The sequence below is a fragment of the Ostrinia furnacalis genome, unplaced genomic scaffold (assembly GCF_004193835.3).
Source record: "Ostrinia furnacalis isolate ACB-3 unplaced genomic scaffold, ASM419383v2 OfSCF0521, whole genome shotgun sequence".
Lineage (NCBI taxonomy): Eukaryota > Metazoa > Arthropoda > Insecta > Lepidoptera > Crambidae > Ostrinia > Ostrinia furnacalis.
The window spans coordinates 45,955-69,676 of NW_021130760.1; the positions used below are offsets into that span (position 1 = coordinate 45,955).

General features: G+C 37.3%; 1 protein-coding gene across 1 annotated transcript in view; it reads right to left on the minus strand.

Moving 5' to 3' along the window:
- Positions 1-5,236, minus strand: part of LOC114366056 (uncharacterized) — a 33,368-nt gene extending 28,132 nt beyond the window's left edge. Inside the window, exons 1-4 of the mRNA XM_028322821.1 lie at positions 5,211-5,236; positions 2,635-2,714; positions 2,047-2,126; positions 773-880 (exon numbers count right to left, since the gene is read on the minus strand). Of these exons, the coding sequence (XP_028178622.1) occupies positions 773-880; positions 2,047-2,126; positions 2,635-2,714; positions 5,211-5,236 (294 nt within the window). The remainder of the gene's footprint in view (positions 1-772; positions 881-2,046; positions 2,127-2,634; positions 2,715-5,210) is intronic.
- Positions 5,237-23,722: the final 18,486 nt, after the last annotated feature.

Genomic DNA, 23,722 nt, shown 5'->3' on the forward strand with positions numbered 1-23,722 from the left:
ATAGTCAGAGTGTCATGTGTCATGACAGGCTATCTAAGTAAACTCCGACGCTACACTACTTAGACAAAGGATATTCGCCTTAGCCTGAGTAGTGTAGTGTCGAAGTAAAGTCATGTCAATATTCAGAAGTGTCGGAATAACGTAATGTCGAAGTAAAGTTTGTCGGAGTTCAGTTTTTGAGCCGTCATGACAGCGAAAGGCGCGAGTCGAAGACTGTCGCCGACAGTCGCTGGCCGTCACCTACCACTGTCGCAAGCAACGCCAACATAATCTCGCACGTCTATGAGCTCTCAAACATTTCAGCAACCACCATACCACATGCAAAAAAAAGTGAAGGAAAGAAAAGAAGATATTATGATTATCAGAGAATGCATATCACGGCGACAGATTACTACACAGTATTCATTGCAACGTTGTCTGAAATTTCGAATATCTATCCCTATTTTTTCATTTTAACATCAAGTCCATATTAAAAAAAAAACATTATTTTTTAAAATGATGTTATGGTATAGCCGCGCAGCATTGAAGAGGAATCCGCTATCTTAAAGGGTCTTGAAAATAAGAAAAAAAATGGTGATGCATCTAAAGGGACTTGAGAATAATTGAAAAAAATAGTCACGTCTCGTTCCCACCGCTGCAACTCCTGTGTAGCCAGGATCTACAGCTTGACCGCCAATAAAAACCCAACCAGTGAAGGTCAAGTTTGTCCCGGGGGGAAAGTTAAAAGATACTGACGATGAGGGTCGTGAATAGTGATGATATTATGACTGACCATTTCCTTGTACCGCTTGGCGAAGTCCCGGCAGCGGTTGGCCAGCCCCGCCGTGTCCTTGAGGCCCAGCTCGCGCGCCAGCAACGACAGTGCCCGCCGCCGCTGCTCCTGATACACACCAGTGCTTAATGTCAATCCTATGTACACACATGTTTGTACATACAGGGTGGAATTTTGTAATGCCACCTGAAAGGAAAGTACTCTTAATATTGTAGATAGAATTTTTTTCTCAAAGAAAACATTTTTGAAAAGAAATAGAACTGCATTCAAAGATTTCCAAAAATATGCTTGCTACACCCGGGAATCGATCCAACTAAAATGTGTTAAAAATTACACCCTGTATTTTTATTGCATCTATAGATTGGGTATAAGGATGAAATCTCTCTAACAAACTTGATAAATCAAATGAAAGGAAAACCATGAAATCTTAAATAATTTTAATTATGAACAGAAAACTGTATGGTATGGTAGTAAATTTTCGAAAATCTTTGAATGCAGTTCTCTTTCTTTTCAAAAATAAAGAAATGTTTTCTTTCAGTAAAATTTTCTATCTACAGTATTAAGAGTACTTTCCCTTCAGGTGGCATTACAAAATTCCACCCTGTATAGATCCATCATCCACGAAGACGCGCCTGACCATTCTTCTGTTAACGTTTGAGTGTTATCGGTACACGCTAAAGGCATGAGTGCACACGCACACTACAATAATGTATGTATTTACAAAAAAAATATTTAAGTATGTTTATATCCGTTGTCTAGTACCCATAGTACAAGCTTTGCTTAGTTTGGGGCTAGCGGTGCAGTGTAAAATGTCCAAGGATATTAAGGATAAGGATGTCAGTTGGTGCTAAGAAGAAGTAACGGCAAATATTATATTTGCAAAGATAGCGCACATAATGAGCAATAAAATTTCGCAACGTATCACAATATAGGATTTTGTCCAAAGTTCAAATATTTGTAACTGACCAACTTTTTGTCCATCTTTGCAAACATCTTGACACATATCTTTGGTCAGCATTATGATTAGTAATACTGTTTTCTATAAAAACATCTGTAAGTGACGTACACACGGCTACAGTGTTAACTATCCATTTCCGTATTTGCTCTCGCTTTCATCAAATGGTGATTCTTTGCGATAGAACGAGACGACATGACCGGCAATGGGCAGTTAACACTGTTGCCGATGGTATTTTTGTCCACCTTTGCAAACATCTTACACACATCTTTTACCAACATTATGATCAGTATACTCTTCTGTAAACAACAATAGTTACCTCTGTGGCGTGCGGCTTCCACAGCGCAGGGTGCTTCGCGAACGAGTAGCCGAATAGCTGGTCGCCGGTCGGCACCGACACTGCGAGGAACGCAAGCGTAAGATATGGTACATATTCCAACTCAAAATATCTTTCAACTACTGGTACATAGGTAGCCAAATTATAAATGATGATAAAGTCCGGTCGCCGAGCACGTAGAATTTCGTGCAATGACCCCAAACTACCTATCCTTATCGCTCGCGCGTAATTATATTATTGTCGCGCTTGCACACTCACTGCTGCCGTCCGTCGCACAGTCGCGGCAGCAATGTATTTACGCGCGAGCGATAAGGATAGGTAGTTTGGGGTCATTGGACGAAATTCTACGTGCTCGGTGAGCGGACTATAAATCGGCTGCATTTCTCTTCATAAGAACACCATAGTCAGTGTTTAATTCTAAGGTTACTAAGGGAAAACATTTATGTTCTGCAAACAGGCTTTTAAAAACCCTTTTACACGTCTCAGTATTATTCAAACGGGCGGCTACGTGACGTGCGGGCGCCGCGTAGCCACCCGCACGCCGCGTGGCCGCTCGCTCGCTCGCGTTACCTTCACACTCGCGGCACAGCCAGGGCGCCCGGCGCAGCGCCGCGGGCGGCGGCAGCGCGGCGCAGNCCAGGCCAGGAAATCTTTAACGTTTTACATAAATTATTGACTTGGCCATCGCACTAAATAATTTAATTTACACGTGTTTTCATGCGATGGCCAAGTCAATATATTTATGTAAAACGTTAAAGATTTCCTGGCCTGGACTTGGTATTACATGGATCTCACAACTTTTTGTATTTTGTAGACAGCAGTTATGTATATAGAAAACTGGACCGAAATTGAAAAATTTTACTCGACTTGGCGGTTGCACTACCGTGCCCCCAAATCTCATTTCTTTTTGTAGTTTGTAGACAGCAGTTATGTATCTAGAAAACTGGACCGAAATTGAAAAATTTTACTCGACTTGGCGGTTGCACTACCGTGCCCCCAAATATTTTAGTTTTTCCTTGATTCATACACCAAAGACTACTTATATTCCAAACTAGCTGTGCCCGCGACTTCGTCCGCGTGGAATAATGACTTTGGGTAGGCACTTTTAATAATTCTGTACCCCCAGTGAAAAGGGATCTAACTCGACTTAGATCAAAATTGACTTTATAACATAATGTGAATCTCTGAAAAATTAGCTATTTTTGTATCTAATCGGTATGTTTCTACGACGTATAGAAAAGAAAATAATTTTGTGCCAAATGATACAAGTAAGGCTTTGTGAACCAATTTTGAGTTTTCTTTCGTGTATATTGATACATGTCTACTTTTAACAAAGTGTACCGGAGGCTTCTTTCAATTTTTTATTGTGTCAAGAGGTACGACTCGTGTTACTACTTTTTACACGATTGAAGTTGTTCAGATTGAATTTGTGATTAACAATATAAGATGACTCATATTAATATACACAAAAAAAACTATGTATTGTTGGTTGGTGAAAAAGAATGTAACTTAATTTATATCACAAAAAGTAAAAGACAAATGATTATTTATTTTGTGTATAATGATTCAATTAGACTAATACCATTAACCACAAAAGTTTCGTACATGTGTAAAATGTTATCAGTTACTTAGATCAAAAACATTTGGTGGTTCGCGCATTTCATGAAAAGTTACTTCGGTGCACATCATTTAGACCGCGTGAGCTAGAATTATTTCAACACCCTGAACTGATTGAACCTGTACCTAAAAATGAGACGCACCTTCAAGTAATTTATGACGGTGACGTGGGATTAGTGGGGCACTGGAGTTGTATTTATTACATTAATGGAATACTGCGTGTGTACGATAGTCTTGTTGGTGTTCTAGGAAAATCGCAAAAAATATATGTAAAAGCCTTGTTTCCGTATCTATCGGAGTCATGTATTCAGTTTCCAAGTGTTCAGCGACAACCGAATACTATTGATTGTGGTTTGTTTGCCATTGCTTTTGCCACCTCTTTAGCTCGGAATATTTATAAATACATATATAAAATTAATATTCATACATAAAAGTACAAGGCAAAATATCGGGAGAGTTTAGGCTCCATTCACCAGGTGTATAAATTGACATAATAAGTTTATTATATTTGCTGCTACGGAACCCTTTGTGCGCGAGCCCGACTCGCACTTGGCCGGTTTTTGAAAACTGGTTTAAATCAATCCTGAAGTTGTAATGAATCAATAGAATTCAAATTTTATAAAACTTTGATTTTACGATTTCGATTTATCGCGCAGAAATGCTAGCCGTCAATCCGCCACACAGTGTGTTATGGGACTGTATAATCGGACATTCTCATTTATTTGATGAAACATATAGAGCTCAGTTATACAAACATGATAGTAAAACTCCCGTTTGAAAATTCCACGTAGTTTTCGCGGTATAAAAATTCAGTTACCTATTTTTTTACTTCAAAATTATGCAAATATATTCTCACTCGTTAACTAATAACATTTAATTCAGAATTGTTATAATACTTCATAGAGCTCTTAAAACTACACGTAATAAGCGTATTAAGTGCTTCGTAAACGCATTCAGTTAATTAGGAAAAATGATTTTAGTGATTTTTGTTTTTATTTTTTTTCTCTATTATACCTTAATATATGCAAACATTTTTAATTCCAAGATATAGTCTGATATTTAATCTAATTGTATAAAAAAAACAGCTTTAAATTCCGTGATATATTTGAGAAAAATCATAAAACGTTTTAATAAAATTTTTACGCGTCTAGGGTCGACAATTTTGGAAGGAATAATTCATGTCTAAAAAGTTTCAAATCCCGCCTGTTATGTGCATAGTGTTGAAGGTTCTAAAAAGTCACATTCACATTGTTTTTAACCGACTTCAAAAAAAGGAGGAGGTTCTCAAGTCGAGTTTTTTTTCTTTTTTAACACTCTTATATGTATTAACTTAAGGTGTATGTAAGTAACTAACTAAAAAAGTATGTAAACAAATCTAGGAAGTCGAATTTATCCCACCTTTAATAATTTTCTCATCGATTTGAAACCTATGTAAATCGGAAGTCAATACAATAATTTGGTACAATCGAGCTGATGATATTAAAACATCCAAAAGAAATATTTCTATTAAAAAGTGATGGGAAATTTACAATTCTATGTGACAGCCCTGGCGCATATTTTCAATTTGATTTTCCTCAAATATATCACGGAGTTTAAAGCTGATTTACTGATACAATTAGATTAAATATCAGACTATATCTTGGAATTAAAAATGTTTGCATATATTAAGGTTTAATAGAGAAAAAAAATAAAAACAAAAATCACTAAAATAATTTTTCCTAATTAACTGAATGCGTTTACGAAGCACTTAATACGCTTATTACGTGTAGTTTTAAGAGCTCTATGAAGTATTATAACAATTCTGAATTAAATGTTATTAGTTAACGAGTGAGAATATATTTGCATAATTTTGAAGTAAAAAATAGGTAACTGAATTTTTATACCGCGAAAACTACGTGGAATTTTCAAACGGGAGATTTACTATCATGTTTGTATAACTGAGCTCTATACGGTTCATCAAATAAATGAGAATGTCCGATTATACAGTCTCCTAGCATACTGTGCGCCATGCTGATTTAGATCGTGACGTCACAGTAAACAATACAACTACGAAAGACCAAGTAACAAGATTTGTGAAAATAATGAGTATGTTTACTTACATTGCTGTTTTAACATTTCTCAACTCTACCCACAGAACAGAATGCAAAAAATTTCGTAATTGATTATTGGTTGATTTGCACTTTCTGCTTTTACAGAACCTTTTTCCAAGATGTGATTTAAATAAAATTAAACTTTTAAGTCCATATTAACAGATAATAACACAAACACTTCAACAAAAAAACACAGTAGTTTGTGTACTAAAGGAACAATGACACTGACAAATGGCATTTTAGACATTTGAAGAACAGATTAAAAAAGACAATTTTTAAAACAGTTATAATTTTTTTTTGTTGCATTTTTAAGAATAAATTAAATAGGTATGAACATTTCTTGTTCATTCTTTCTTTACTAAATCTATTATAAACATACATAAATAAATATGCATGCACAGGGATTTTAGTTAATGAACTCAATGGTGGTAAAAACTTCAAAGAAAAGAACTATTATGTCAAAGTGACACATGAAATTCGATTCGATCTAAAAGTGCGTTTTGTCTAGACCCACAGCAATTGATGTTAGTAGTCTATGGTTCATCTATTTTTTTTCATCTTGTAACGCCTATTATGAATTATAATTATTAAATTGTTTTTATTTTTGAACCGCTAAATTATACGTAAAATTATTTGTATTTTCCCCTTAATCAATAGATTTTTCTTGATTTTTTGAAATGGTGTACAACCTCTGGGCCAGAATTGGGACATCTTTTTTAGTGCCACAACATTCGCTTGTGCATAAAAAACCTTAAATACTGAATGAATGATGAATTTAAATATTTTCTTGTTTTAATTTTAAAATAATGTTATTCTTTTTAGCTCATCAAGTATTTTAGTATAGATTTCCATATAAGAATTCAAACCAATAGACTTAATTAATAACAGAAACATACTTGGTGATTGGCGGCAGCTATTGCAGAGCCATTGTTTAATTTCTGTGGGCGGCACCATCCAGTCCCCCGCCTCGTCGCACAGGCCCTCGGTGCACTTGCGGTCGTAGTGGCAGCCGCACTGCTTGCAGCAGACCATGTCGTCTTTGCTGGATTGTGTGGAACATTTTTCACAGGACACCATCATGATGTACCTGAAATGAGGAGGGAAGATAAATGTTTTAATGTGGTAGCTATGTTATCTGCACAAGAACTTTACTATTTTCTTAAGTATGTACTACAAAAACCTAACTAAGGCTGGGTTGCACCATCTTACTTTAATTTTAACTAACATCAAAAGTCTGTCAAACTCCATACAAAAAACACCGGTAGGTCAGTTAGGTGGTGCTACTCAGCCATAATAATTGATAATAATTATAATGGCTCTCAAGTCAGAGAGATCTGGGCCACACCTTGCAACTATACAAAGAAGCACCGAAGTATACGCGAACACTTGGCTTGGCTACATCGCCATAACGTGAATTTTCGGGGTTACAAGGTTATGTATACAGACTTGTTAAGTATGATGTTTAATAATCAAAATAATAACATCGGCGAGTGGTTAAGGTTAAATCGAATGTATACCACGTCGTAATAATTGATATAAAGAGCCTTAGACATTGTTAGTTATAGGGAAATGGTAACAAAACCGACGTCATCCGGTATTATGATAGGTTATGCCAGGATCGTTTTCATCTGCCGCTTTTTTCAACCGTAAAACTTGCAATTAAGAGAGCATTAATGATCAGAGAAACACATGAAGTGCTGTTTTGTATGATTTACGGCATATTTTTTACACACGAACCTTTATAATTGAACAACGGTAGACGTATGTTCGGTGATCTCACTAGTAAGAAGCAGATATCAGCTCGATTCAGCACAAACACCTCACTTTTCACAACAAAGTCAAAACAAAATTTACGTTAGAAATTCAGTAAAATCTGTAGAAATTAAAAAAAATAGTCACCGACAAACATTTTTGTTTTCGGAGTCTCGGGCAAACGACAACAAAACGTTGTTGACACTGACAGTCAGGCTGACAGTGACATTTAGAAGCGGCACACCGGTTCCGGTTCCGGTTTGCACGCAGCGCTTATTTTAACGACCAAGTGAAATAACGTTACCGGTATTGGAACTTCGTTATAATCTCGGATTTAAAACAAAGTGAATAAGTAAGTACTAGCTCAGGCTCAGTGGTGATCTTGGACAGAAAACAGAATGCATCGTGTAGTATTCGCTGGGTGCGAAGTACTAGGTGGGGGTAACATAATCTATCGCAGCGCTCATGGTGGTCAAAAGTAGAAATATAGATGACCCACGCTGAACTGTCCCGCCAAACTCAATGACAGGGGGGCGCTACCATCGTTCAACTATATGGTTTCCAACATGGCAAAAATCTGAACCAGCGATCCGGTATTGACGGTGGCGCCCCACTGTCAATGTCATCGACAGGACAGTCCAGTATTTTGGAACTATAATGTAAGCTCTGCCATCAGTGGGTCTAGACAAAGTGCCATTTATAATCGCAAACCAGTCGAAAAGTGGTCGAAAAGCCCCTTTTTTGTATGGAATTTGACGGATTCGATTTTCGATTCGATCAAAAAGTGCGTTTTGTCTAGGGGGGCAGATGTATCTGTCAATGGCAAAGCGATTCTACATATAACATTTTTATATCATTAATTAATCGCATGAAAAGGGTCCTACTGGGAACTTAAATAAAAGAGTGGACTGTATTTCGATAGGGCTGGTTTAATAGCCGTTTACAATTTGGAAATAACTAGACTATACAACGTGGTAGTACAAAAATGAGTCACAGTAGTTGTTGTGCACAGATGTTTGCCTTATGATGAGAGCGTGAATTATTGAACTCTGCCCTTGTTTTGTTCTGAATTCTTCTACATCTCGGACTTGTCCAGCCAATACCAACAACTTTCCTTTAAATACGGTTTGTGGTTGGANAAATTAAAAAAAATAGTCACCGACAAACATTTTTGTTTTCGGAGTCTCGGGCAAACGACAACAAAACGTTGTTGACACTGACAGTCAGGCTGACAGTGACATTTAGAAGCGGCACACCGGTTCCGGTTCCGGTTTGCACGCAGCGCTTATTTTAACGACCAAGTGAAATAACGTTACCGGTATTGGAACTTCGTTATAATCTCGGATTTAAAACAAAGTGAATAAGTAAGTACTAGCTCAGGCTCAGTGGTGATCTTGGACAGAAAACAGAATGCATCGTGTAGTATTCGCTGGGTGCGAAGTACTAGGTGGGGGTAACATAATCTATCGCAGCGCTCATGGTGGTCAAAAGTAGAAATATAGATGACCCACGCTGAACTGTCCCGCCAAACTCAATGACAGGGGGGCGCTACCATCGTTCAACTATATGGTTTCCAACATGGCAAAAATCTGAACCAGCGATCCGGTATTGACGGTGGCGCCCCACTGTCAATGTCATCGACAGGACAGTCCAGTATTTTGGAACTATAATGTAAGCTCTGCCATCAGTGGGTCTAGACAAAGTGCCATTTATAATCGCAAACCAGTCGAAAAGTGGTCGAAAAGCCCCTTTTTTGTATGGAATTTGACGGATTCGATTTTCGATTCGATCAAAAAGTGCGTTTTGTCTAGGGGGGCAGATGTATCTGTCAATGGCAAAGCGATTCTACATATAACATTTTTATATCATTAATTAATCGCATGAAAAGGGTCCTACTGGGAACTTAAATAAAAGAGTGGACTGTATTTCGATAGGGCTGGTTTAATAGCCGTTTACAATTTGGAAATAACTAGACTATACAACGTGGTAGTACAAAAATGAGTCACAGTAGTTGTTGTGCACAGATGTTTGCCTTATGATGAGAGCGTGAATTATTGAACTCTGCCCTTGTTTTGTTCTGAATTCTTCTACATCTCGGACTTGTCCAGCCAATACCAACAACTTTCCTTTAAATACGGTTTGTGGTTGGAATTTGATATTGTAACACTCACAAACCCGGTCTTCAAAACAATACTCATTTCGATCTGAAAACGATATTTAATTTATTACTAGCGATACAGGAACATTTAAATATATTTACTGTTATACAGTGTGTCCGGGCTTGTAGTGATCAAACTTTAAGGGCGTAATCTATGGACAATTTTATCGATGAAAAGACTTCAAATTTGGGGCTTGACCCATTTCTCGCAAAATTACGAGGATTTAAGTTTTTAATTTTTAGTTTTCACTTCTTCCTTCAAAAACAAGTGAAAGCGTGGGTAGCTTAACACTAATAAGCAAAAATTTTATAGCCTGACCAGGAACATAAAAACCCTCGCCATGTTGCGGAAAACTAATGGTACTAATTTCTTTTAGTGGCAACAGTAACTGAAAACTTCATTGACATGTCACCTTGCATGTCAGCCTATTGTTGTCAAAGTGTAAACAAACTTTATTTTAAATGTGTGCAATTGATTTTGTGAATTAAATTGCTAAAATATTTTTAAAGTAGTGAAAGAAAAGTGGTTCACAATGTGTTAATGTATTTGTCGAAGAGAAATACTAAGGGTTCGGACAATATTTTCATTGATTAATGTTTCCGACAAAGGTTGTCAAATTGACTGACATGTTTATCGTATAGTACAGTCCACTATGAAAATTAGCTGTAGTCTGTTTCAATTTTTAAAGTTTTTTGTCACTTTCTAAGTTTTGAATTTTATGGAATTGGGAAAGAAGTACCGAGTTTGAAGCGTTAATGAGCAAACATTGCAGTTGAATATTCAAGTCCTGAATTTGATTATTGATGAATAATAAAATAAATCCTACTAGCTAGATTGATGGTTTCATTTAATTTATTTAAACCAGGTTACCTTTAATAATATTTTTTCGTTAATTTATGAAAATATCAGATTAGCCCCTAATCCTGAATCCTGATACATAAATTTAGCCTATTTTAATTTAACACATGTACGACTGTACTCAGTGTTGCACTATCAAATGCAATTGACGCGCCTCTATGGGCTCTATGACAGGGTTTTTATGTTCCTGGTCAGGCTATATATCATGCGATAGCCAATAAAATTATCTATTAGCAGAAGTAAAAAACAGATACAAGTTTAATACATTTTAAGGGAGTAAGAATGGATTTAATTAGAAAAAAACATGACTTTTTTCACTTCTTTTTCAGTTATTTTCCAACACAAGAACAACCAGGTCGTTAAGGTATGTTTTATTTGCATTTTATTATTAGTATTTGAGCTATTCTACAAAACGAATGTAAATTTATTAGTCTACGTCTATTAGTTTCGACATAATTGTTGAACAAAGATACCCCTTCCCAGCGGTTTCCATAGCGCACGCGACATGCGAAAATGCACTGCCTGAAAGAATCACACAACCTATTCCGATTACTATGGAAACCGCTGGGAAGGGGTATCTTTGTTCAACAATTACGTCGAAACTAATAGACGTAGACTAATAAATTTACATTCGTTTTGTAGAATAGCTCAAATACTAATAATAAAATGCAAATAAAACATACCNGAAGGGGTATCTTTGTTCAACAATTACGTCGAAACTAATAGACGTAGACTAATAAATTTACATTCGTTTTGTAGAATAGCTCAAATACTAATAATAAAGTGCAAATAAAACATACCTTAACGACCTGGTTTTTCTTGTGTTGGAAAATAACTGAAAAAGAAGTGAAAAAAGTCATGTTTTTTTCTAATTAAATCCATTCTTACTCCTTTAAAATGTATCAAACTTGTATCTGTTTTCTACTTCTGCTAATAGATAATTTTATTGGCTATCGCATGATATAAAATTTTTGCTTATTAGTGTTAAGCTACCCACGCTTTCACCTGTTTTTGAAGGAAGAGGTGAAAACTAAAAATTAAAAACTTAAATCCTCGTAATTTTGCGAGAAACGGGTCAAGTTCCAAATTCGAAGTCTTTTCATCGATAAAATTGTCCATAAATTCCGCCCTTAAAATTTGATCACTACAAGCCCGGACACACTGTATAATGAAACCGTTAAAGTAGCTTTTTCTTTTTGTTTTACTGTAAAACTACAACTATATAAATGAAGTAAACAAACCCTGACACAATCAAAATTAAACACATTTTTTGGACTTACCTCATTTGATTTGAATGACCAAAATGATTTCAATACCTTTTTTCCACCCAAATCGTGGTATCACAACAATTTATTAGTCTAAAATATTTGTTATTTTTTCATTTCGATATTTTTTCACAAATATACGACCTAAATGTCAATGTGACAGAGCCCTCAAAGTTGTGGACGCTAGTTGGCGCTGTAATCGTGCACAGAGCCAATATTTTAACCACAAGTCTGTGGTCTAGTGGTAAGGTCTAGCTTCAGAGCCGGAGGTCCCGGGTTCAATTATTTTCATCGGTTCCGTTGGTGGTAAGACTTGTCCTTAGTCCGCTTTGCTAGCTGGCACCATTTTACATAAGTCTGCCGTCATTACAACAATGTTAACAGTATTGTTGTGTTACGGCAGTTGGATGGAAGTAAAATAAGTCAGTTCATCTGTCTATAGTTGAGGATTCCGGGTAAATAATGTACTTATCGTCAAAACCCTACTTAATACCAGTAGGTATACCAGTTTATTTGCAAGTGTTATAAACTTACCCAATCAACTTGCGCAAGTAGGCACCTAAACCGCTACGGCCTGTAGGTTAAATAATGTAGTTTAGATTGTTATAAATGTATAGAAATACTTATTTTACACGGAAATTTTCAGGCGTGGTTCGAAGAAAATGCATGAATAAGTAACTTGCAAGCGCAATCCTTTCAGGGATCCCTTCAGGGCGCAATCTGCGGAAGATCTAATTTCTGGCCTTCCTTTGTGTCTCGGCGTTCTACCTAGCGCATTTGAGATTGTACATTTTAACCTCATAATCACACGCACTTGAGCAATTTTAAACTTATACAGGGTGGAATTTTGTAATGCCATCTGGAGGGAAAGTACCTACTCTTAATACTGTAGATAGAAAATTTTATTCAAAGAAAAGATTCCTTAATTTTTAATGCCACACCCGGGAATTGAACCTACTAAAATCATTCTGTATTTATTGCATAGATCATAGGGATGAAATCTCTCTAACAAACTTGATAAATAATAATTAAATGAAAGGAAGGAAAATCATGAAATCTTGAATTATTTTAATTATTTACAGAATATTACGTATGGTATGGTAGTGAATTTTCGAAACAAATTCAAAAATCTTTGAATGCAGTTCTCTTTCCTTTAAAAAATAAAGGAATGTTTTCTTTGAGTAAAATCTTCTATCTGCAGTAGGTATTAAGAGTACTTTCCCTCCAGGTGGCATTACAAAATTCCACCCTGTAGGTAGATAAAGAAACTTTGTGTAAAAATATACGAGTAAGTAAGTAAGTAAGTAGGTAACGCCCGTATTCAGCACAAACGATGCTTGCTTACCTATGTGAAGCAGCAAATCGGACGCACATCGTTGAATAGAGCTCTGTGATTGGTTCTTCTGTCACCCTGTGCGTCCACGCGCACTGTGAGACCTCACGGGGTAGGTACCTAATGTTTGTGAATACGGGCGTAAGCCTGCCTACTAAACTGCATGTCAAATCAAGTCAAACCGAAATCAACACGTTATTTTTAGGAAACGAAAGTAACAATTTATGTAGGTAGTTATCTGCAAATTGTCTGCGTGGGCGATTATAGTTTCTCCGTAGGTACCTAAGTAAATAACTTTATTTTTACAACTACATAAACAATTATTTTCTGATCAGAAGTTGTTTATTCCTGCTAAACAAGAGCAAAGGCCCGTTCGAGTAAATATTGCCCTCCGGAACAAACTCGCAGGGATTCGTCTTCCAAAATAATCACATTATCTGCTCATTTCTGTCGAGCATAAGAATACTAAGGGAGTGTCATCTGTCTTATAACTTTCCTTAATTCTTATTACAGTAGACCTTAAATCGACTATCTGCCCGCCTACTCTCTTTGCCTACTCTGTCTACCATACTTACTGCAAGAATTTTAATGCATTTTATATCTAAACTTACTGAAAATACCAATACCCCTTGAAACAAACCCACGGGTAGTTTTATCTACCTACATACTTAAGTAGGGTACAATAATATTTTCCATATCCATAACATGAAAATTATGGGTTCCCTAAACAAACTATGAATTTCTGTGTAATGAAATTGGGGCTTCACGTTCATCTCGTACTTAGCTCTCTCTTAAAAATTCAAAGGTGAAATGAATCTTGAAAATAGAAATGTTAGCTTACAAACATTGTTGGAAAAACACAAAACGTTGTAAAGTACGAAGTGCGTAAGAGCTACATATTTTTTTCCCATAAGTCTCTAAATAAATTATTTAAAATAAGCAAATTAATGAATCGGTCAGAAGAGAGCCTGAAGTGTCGCTTTGAGAGAAGATTTACGCTAGGGCCACAGAATAATAATAAGTACTTAGGGCTCCTTTTGTTAAAAGCGTTGCAGATAAGCGTTTTTTTTTTAAATGGTTCGCTGGATTTTAGTCCAATTTTTAAATAATTATCTACCAGTTTATTTAAATTATCTTGATATTTAATTACAAGATTTTATTCAGTTAACTACGGATTATACTGCATTTCTTGATACTTTTCAAAAGCTTTATTAGCTCATCCGAAAACGTTCGTCTGCGAAAGTCCGTCGCGTTGTTTTGTGTCTGTAGGGCGGCAGGTCGAGTCGTCGGCAAACACTCGACGGCTAAACTGCCAACAGTCGGCGGCCGTATTCACACCGACTTGTGAGTCGGTACGATGCGAACATAATACGCGTGCCAGATGGTGCTGAAAGAAAGTAAAATATAATTATGATGCTCAGCTAAAAATTGCATTACATTATTCATATACCAAATCGAATCTATTGTTCTGACACAGAGAGACAAACCACTAAAAAGTTTGTCAAATTCGACACTGTGTACGAAATAATATCGCTTTGCTGTAGTCCCAAGATCCAAATAGAAGCTACCTTTGCCTGAAAAATGCGTTACGATTCGGTGTGATATTGTCCATCCGTCAGGCATCATCATTTCATGCCTCTAAACAATTTGTGTTGTTCCATTTGCGAGGGCGTCTTCTTACCGATTGAAGAATTTGAAGAGGCCTCGACAATTTGAATGGCAAAGAACTTAAAAAAACACTAAAATACGTGGAAAAAAGCAGTGTTTGTACAAGCCCTAAACTAGGCCCTAGCACTGCATTTTTGCATTTCGTAAGTTTCGTAGTCGGGAAGAGAACCTCTCAATGAAAACAACTGTGACCGATCAAATTAATATTCAAAATTCAACTAACGTACCCATGGTCTATTCAAATTACGTAGCGTTTGATTGAAACTATGTAGGTAATTATTGGCTACTTGATGTAAAAGGTTGCCTTATTTTTAGGGTTCCGCATCTCAAATGGAATTTCAAATTCGGAACTTTTCTTCGACCTAACAGTCAACGTGGGGAGTGTTGGCCAGATCCTTTATAGGTATGCCCCAGCGGTTGAGACAAATTGACCTTACTATGAAACTACTTAGTTACTGGCAGTGAATATTTTGAGCCAACGCCCTCAACGGCTCTGACATTATTGCTTATCAGGGTTTATCGCAATTAGCAGTTATTTCGGCGTCGTCGCGTCAAGAGAGCGTGTGGCGGCACTATCGGGCGGCTGGTGGCTGGACAGCGCTAATCAGCTACTACACAACCATATTTGAGAAGCCAAAGCTCGCCGCGAAAATTAATATCATTTTACACTACGTCATCTAATCCCAAACTAAGCGATGGTACCTGACTGATAAAGGAAGTAGTCCGTTACGCGAGCCACTAAAGTGGCCAAAAATTTTTCAAAACGGCCATAAAATTACTCCATTTTTTTAATTTACAAATTATATAGAAGCGAACTGAGGTAAAGCCTCCGAGTCCATCTGGCGTCTGTTAACATAATTGTTTTGAAACTGTTTACACAAATCCTCTGTTTACACAACGCGTACTTAGTTGTTTGTGTTGTTGTATCAACTTTCTAATGTTTTTCGAAGCTTTAATATAATTTATGCGTCCCAAATCGTATGCGATAATATTATTTTGGTAATCAAACTGTAGGTAGCTAACAATATAATTCACAATCCTTCGTTTTAAAGTTAGTTTTAGTTACATCGAAGGAATGCGATTCAAACGCCCACGAAAGAATAACTACCTACGTACTGACTTTTCAGTTTCAGGTAATTTTCACACGAAAGGTAAAAAGCCGTCTTTTCTAATTATTCAGACTTACATTATTTAATGTTGCAATAGACAGTTAATTACATCAAATACCTATGGTAGTAGCAGAGACGTGTTCAACAGCAAGTCGATAGAATATTGATACGGAACCATCGGTGCCCTAGTCCGCTACGTATTGGCCAAGTGTTTTGATCACTCAACCAGCTTAAATGGTTGCTAATGCTGTCCAGGCCTTCAGGTCGAATTGCAGTTAAAAATTAAAACGACATTGCCTTTGACAGAAAATTAGAACCGGGATTCCTAAGCGCATTTAAAATTTTCCAATTTGTTTCCAATCAATGTAATCCATCCTTGGCTGGGGTCGTACCTAATCAAAACATTCTATTTAAGCTGTAAATATTCCACTTCAAACCATCTGATTGAAAAATGCAATCACATTTTTAATTTGTGTACAATTTTCAAGGCAATGTCGACGTAAGTCTTCAGATAAGATAAATTAGTACAACTTAGTTACCCTTCATTTGCATCGGGCAGCTTTGTGGGAAGCCGTGCCGGGTCGGCCGCGGCCCCACCGTGAGCGAGTGCGATGCTACGAACAGTGTTACTGGTGTTACACTGGTGCAAGTGTCACTCTTACTCGTAGGACTACAAATTTTGCTATCTTTACATTGTCATCATTACATTGTAAATTCTGCTTAATTTGTCTCCTATACCTAGTAATTTTGAAAACAATTTGAATCGCGGATTCGATCTTCTCAATACAAACATTTTGAAAGATCTGTTTGTATTTTGATCAGAGTTTTCTACATTATTATAGTTAGTAATTAAGTTTTTTTATTTTAAAATGAAACACATAAGTAAAATAAGGCAAGGATTTGTCGCGTGTCGCGCCGCTCTCAGTTATGCCACGGACCTTAAAATTATTATCTGATATCTTTAAGTACAGCTGGCATTCACTCAGAGGTAAATTCCACTTAATTGAATGCTTTGCTATCAAAGGTCACAAATATTGAATGGGTCTATTTTGAATTGTCCTCAAGCAGATTACCTCGGCTCATTTAAATTGCATTAACTTTGAGATAATAATAATAATACTTATTTGTGGCATCGGTTCCATGTAGGCGGGCCATGACCTTCCGACCTAGAGATGGAAGATTCCCGTGTCATTGCGATTCCACGATTCTGGGAAATTTCCCCTTTCGTTGCTGGAGGGAGTAGCTGTTAGCAGTGTGGCGGCGTAGCATGGCTTGGCACCCGGGGCGGTCACCCCCCCCCCCCACATATATATCTCGGGGCTATGGCACCCCAGAATGGTCAGGTCTGGTACCCCCCAGGAGTTTTGGGTTACCGACTTGAAGAAAAAAGATACGAATCAGCTATAATGATACCAATCGCACCCAAGTATCATGATCTTTGTCATGCAGATGCGCCAGTGAGTACTAATCTGCGCGACTTGTGTCACCCCCTGATGCTTGGCACCCGGGGCGGACCGGCTGTTAGGAAATGCTTGAAACAAACGCCGATAGTGATATCCCGCGTCCCCAAGCCCGAGTCATATGGCTCAACATTTATGGCAGTCAGGTTTATAGTGGGTAGGCCCTGCCCTTCTGACAGGGAGAGCCCCACATACCGCTACCCCCGTGGCTAGTGGGTATACAAAATGTATTTTATTGACGATAAAAAAAAATAATGTGGTTGCGTATCTATTGCGTGCTTGTTACTGTAATCTTGTATATAAAATATAGTAGGACTTTGGTTTAGGATTTGCTACTGGTACCTACTTAAATCATCTTTGCTTTACTTTATTGCATTACTTTCCAGTTACAAATATTCGTCAAAAGTTGCATCTCAAATAATTTTTAAAAACTTCTAAAAATCTAGTTGCCTCAGGCAGGTGGGGATTGAACCCACGACATTCCCGGTTACTCAGTTGTTACAACCCAGACGACAAAAGGTTAATATTTCAAGGAAGTCAATCAGCCAAGAGCCGCCATTCAACAAGATTTTATTAAGACTACCCGCGTCCAGTCCATCTTCCATGGAATGTTTCTGTAGTCAAAGAACTGCATAAGTCCTAAGTACGTCACCTCCTGTTGTCTGTTCATGATTGCTAATAACTTACTTAAGAGAACAAAAATCTTATAGTCTGGAAAAGCTTATTAGGTTGTCTTGTTTTCCAAGATGTATGATTTATAATGTACTAGCTTTCCGCCCGCGGCTTCGCCCGCGTGGAATTTTGTCTGTCACAGAAAAACTTTATCGCGCGCGTCCCTGTTTCAAAAACCGGGATAAAAACTATCCTATGTTCTTTCCCGGGACTCAAACTATCTCTATGCCAAATTTCATCAAAATCGGTTGCGAGGTTTAAGCGGGAAAGCGTAACAGACAGACAGACAGACAGACAGACAGACAGACAGACAGACAGACAGACAGACAGACAGACAGACAGACAGAGTTACTTTCGCATTTATAATATTAGTTGGGATTCGTCGAAATCTACATACTTTAGAAAAAGTAGGTATTTTATATTAACAAGAATAGTTTTCTAGCGTCCTCAGTATTCAAGACAGCTGTTTACAAACTTGATACGTTCTGTAAACTAATAANGAAAAAGTAGGTATTTTATATTAACAAGAATAGTTTTCTAGCGTCCTCAGTATTCAAGACAGCTGTTTACAAACTTGATACGTTCTGTAAACTAATAAGTTTATATCAATCGTAACTCGATTGGTCACATTCGTATTCACATCGTACGCGGCACAGACTTAGACAAACTATGCAAATGTGTGGAGTAACTGAGTTACTTATTGTTATTATGTTACTAACATTTCAATACTGTCCGTTGCCTCGTAGTTAGGTGCTAGGAAATGGAGCTAGGTCTGTTTAATCGAATTACATAACATTTTGAATTTGAATTATGTAACTACCTACGTAGATAAGTATATTAATATAAGCAAAGCGCGGAATAAGTATATTTAACTCCAACAAAAACCTTTTCATCTAGGCTTTACCCTGGATTTAGTAAGTACTAACTTTTGCCCGCGACTTCACCCACATGTAATTGTTCTGTCACAGAAAATGTTTTGATTTAAATCGTGCGTGTCGCTCTTCCCAGAAGAGAATGGGTATAAAAACAATCCTAAATTTTTCCCTGGGTCCGAAGGTACAAAGGAAAACTAAGGAACAAGTGAGTTGGAGGCATAATATTACCCACGCAGTCGAAGCCGCGGGCACTTCAGGTGTAACTAAGTACGAGTATGTATCCTATGACCTCACACTCACACAACCTTTGCCCAAAATCAATTCCAGAGCCTATCCTCTCACTTATATAATGATATAAATAAAATAATAGAAATATACCCATTGACCTATCGGGAATGCAAAATTAAACTTATTAACTGGCTAAAAACCTTAGACTATGATGAAACTGAAAAATTGCTGAAATACTCTACTTGATACAATACACGTGTACACACACACGAAAAGTTAACGAAATAAACATTTTTCATTTTCTTTTTTTTTTTTTTTCACCTATCCGACTAATTTTCCTGAACTCTACATCGTAGTCAAAATAATATTATGTGGCATGGCTGTATAAGCTTATGCGATGCGACATGGCATCATAAAATTTCACCTTCAAAATTCTCCTGCCTGTGGCGTGTGGGTAAGATTTTCAGGGAGCATGCAGGCTCGCTCTGCTCAGGCTCCGCTTTTTTTGGAGTCGCTTAAAATTATCTTTTTGCCTATTTGTTGTTCATCTGACTGGAGTAATAATTGCTCATGTAAGCTGTTTGAGCACTTCAAGTGCAATAATCAGATCTTGCTATGAGCCATAGTAATATTGATATGACAAATTAATGAGAGATGGTCCCAGTGCATTCATGGGACTCATACAAATTTTAATATCGAACGTTATTTTTAACGTTTCTTAACTACTTAATCTCATTTTATTAGTAACTATAATGATCTTAGGAAAATGTGAAATTTTTAATAATATCATGTCGCCTGATGATTTAATGGGAAAAATATTAAGTAAATACAAAATAGTAGGTATATTTTCAATTTATTTTATTGATATTTCATACGCATACTTTCAACAATATTTATAACATTTCCTTACCTAGTCTTAATAAATACAATCGCCAATCGATGGTGCACTCAACATAAGCAACCGAGTAAATAGTTTATTATACAAAAGTAAAGAGTGTGTAATGTATGGGTTGTGTAAGTGGAGAATAAGGTAGGAATTAGATGTTTTCTTGAAAAAACTGGTGGTTTACACCGCGCCGAGCCCCAGCCTTTGCTAGGCGCGGTACAAACGTCTCGGCGCTCTCTTGTAGTTTTATGCTCGCCTGGTACCTACTTCTCAATCCCCAGTATTAACTTTTGATTCTAACAATAAGAAAAATCTAGTCTAGGATAAGTCAAAATCTGGATTGAAACCGTTCACTGTGAGATCGGTGTCTCAACCCAGAGCTAGGTCAATCTGGACTAGAATATACAAGCAGACTATTATTTCCATGTGGAAGTAGGAATCATCTAGAGAAAAGTATTGTGTAATAAAGAAAATAAACGGTGGTTAGTTACATTCTGGTCTGAAAAAGTAAGAAAGCAAGAGTGGGTCTAAATTAATACTATGCTAACTCCTGTCTAGCTCTTCAGTCACCTTCTAGAGATACACAATAAAAAGATCGAAACAATCCGGGATGAGAGCCATTAATCGATGTGGACGCTTTCAGTTGGAAGATTATCAGAAAACAAAATTGCTTACATAGTTCATAACTTTTTGAGCTGTTTAAAGCTGCCCTAAACTGTTTACATTTTCAGTATAAATATACAAAATCAGATTGGTATGTGGCCGTTATTTTTCTGGGGATACTGATGGCGTCCCGTAATATCCATCGTCGATTGTAGTATTACGCGGGCGGGGGCGGGCGGCGCTCACTCGTCGTCGCCCAGCTCTCTGTCGTCGTCCGCTCTTCGGTTGCTGAGGACAAGTTACCGAGTTAAAGTGGAGTATTATTATGCATTTCTGCGATGTGTGAAGACTCAGAAGTACAAAAATCCTAAGTAGTACGACAACAACTCCCCAAGACAATAAGTAATTCATCATTTATTGTCCCGAAGCAGTAGTAGGGTTAATACTTGGACGTGTAAAAGTGCTTTTTAAAATCCTATTTTCAAAAATAAATGAGTTTTATGAGACTTTTTTATGAGGTTTTTACAAGCTTTGCTCTATGTGGGTTTACAAATACCAAAATGACCGCAAAACTTTTCGGCGATGAAATTAATTGTTGCGGAAACGAAAAGTGATAACACTGCGGTTAATTATTTTTAATTTGTTTTCGTGCAAAATATTTGAAAACGCAAACAACGCGGGGCTTGTTTGATAATTGCCTGCCAAGCCAACGCGCAAATAAAAAAGCTGCGAGCGAGAAGTGTCATGTCGACGCCGAATAGGTAACGGTTGTTTGTGCCCAGGGCAGTGTCTACTGAAACTGTCAAAGAAGACTCCATACAGACAAACTTGCATACTTTGTTGCATATCAAATTATTTTGTTAATGATGATTGTCACCTCCATCACAAATTCACGACCTCATAATCAAAATGGACCTTCATCATTCATAATGAATTTGCCAGTTCACAGATCATTGGGCTTTTAATCACTGTATCCTTTTTCTCTTGGAACTCTAGTAACTAGTGGAATGAGACCGCGGTAACAATAAAATTGATTTTTATTACATCTCAATTCACTGGTACTTGAAGGGTTAACAGGGACGTCTCAAAATGAAATCTTAAAATTTAACAAAAATGCTAAAACTATTCAACCAAATAAAATTATTTATTATTATGGGACTACTTATTTCGAATTGAACAAAAAAATAATCACGTAAATCGAATCAGAAATCTCGGCGTAATCATGTACCATCGGAAAAAGTGGTAACTGCCCATTGTCGGTCATGTCGTCTCGATCCATCGCAAAAATCACCATTTGATGAGAGCGAGAGCAAAAACTGAAATGGATAGATAGACTGTGGCCGATAAGTAAAAAAAATCAATCGAATTGAAAAGTCTTTTAAGAAACAATTTATGGTACAGTCAGTTTCTCATAGGAGTGGCGGTCATACCTGTTGTCATAAGAGTGGTGCGTGTAGGAGCAGCGGTAGAGCTGGAAGACGCCGGTGTAGTCGCACAGCAGAGTACGCGGCGGCGGCGGCGGCGCCAGCGGGAGCGGCCCGAGCGGCGCCTCCGAGCGCTTGCCGTAGCGGCTGCCCATGAAGAACCTACGCAACGGGCAAAAAACGCTCATTAAATATCGTTACATCCACAAAGACGCGCCCGTCAACGTAGTCCGTTTTGAACGGCTGACAATATGTTTGGACTCGTGTCATCAGCGTTTCAAGACTGGTTACCTGTCATTCCTTGGCGCGATAAGTCGCGGCTGCGAGCGGCCGTAGCGGGAGCCCAGCACGAACGGCATCGGGGACACTGTTCGATAAACACAGATACTTTATGGGCATTTCTACTGTACGGTGTATTTTTTCTCAATTCGGTGCTAAAATTTATATTTAGTTTTTTAAGTAGTTTCAATACAAAAAAATAAATGTTACTCCATTCTGAATGTAAAAATAGCATTGTCACTAAATATTGTTAAGTGGTTTATGAGAAATGTTAAGCATCGAATTGAGAGAGCACCGAATTGAGAAAATGAATCACGGAATTGAGAAATGAATCTCCAAATATAAAAATCGCTCCGCAAACTTAGAATTGATGACATTATGAAGAAATACCTAATGTATTTCAATAATTAATATAATAAATACTTAAAACTTTTTGATATCTGATTGCTGGTCTATTAGATGGTTCATTTTAGGTTTATGTGTCTGAAATACCAATGGAATAAAACAAAAATCCTAATCAATATGATTATTTTTTTAATAAGGAACTATAATAAATTCTTAATTTTTATATATTATTTTAATTTTATTTAAATAAAACAAATAAATACATAACACAGGGTCTCTTTGTTTATTTATTCTTAACCTTAAACATAAAACAAATATTGCAAAACCCAAGAGCTAGATTGACCTGACACTATACCGAAGATATTATATCGGACGTCAGTTTGTACACGATTAAAATGGCACTCAAATAGCTGAAATACAACAAGGCACCAGGTGTTACGGCATTATAGCTGAGCTTCGCCGGTACTAAAGGCTCTACAGAAGCAGTTCAATTCCGTCATTCTCGAAGAAAAAACGCCTCCGGCATGGCACAGAAGTGTGGTGATAGCATTATAGACTCATCTCACTTATGAGGCGTGTTTACAAGCTGTTTTCGAGAGTCCTTACGAATCATCTCGCTCGCAGACTCGACGACTTCCAGTCTTCCGAACAAGCTTGTTTCCGAAAAGGCTTTAGTATTATGGTACACACACAGGTACGCTACGGCAGATTATACAGAAGACCAAGGAGTCGCGATATCGGGGATGATATCGGAGTCATGGCCTCCGTAGAGCCTTTCAACAAGTGGGTCTCAAAATGAACATGGACAAGACAAAAATCATGTCAAATGTCCGTGTTGCACCCACTCCTCTGAAGGTTGGAGACTACACTCGAAGTTGTTGACAATTGTGTATACCTGGGACAAGAGTCCAGATAGTTAGGTCCAACTTTGAGAAAGAGGTCTATCGCTGAATTCAACTCAGCTAAGCATCGATCGGGAAGCTTCGCTATTACGTCTGAAATACCGCAGCGTCTTAAGACAAAAGTCTTCTACCA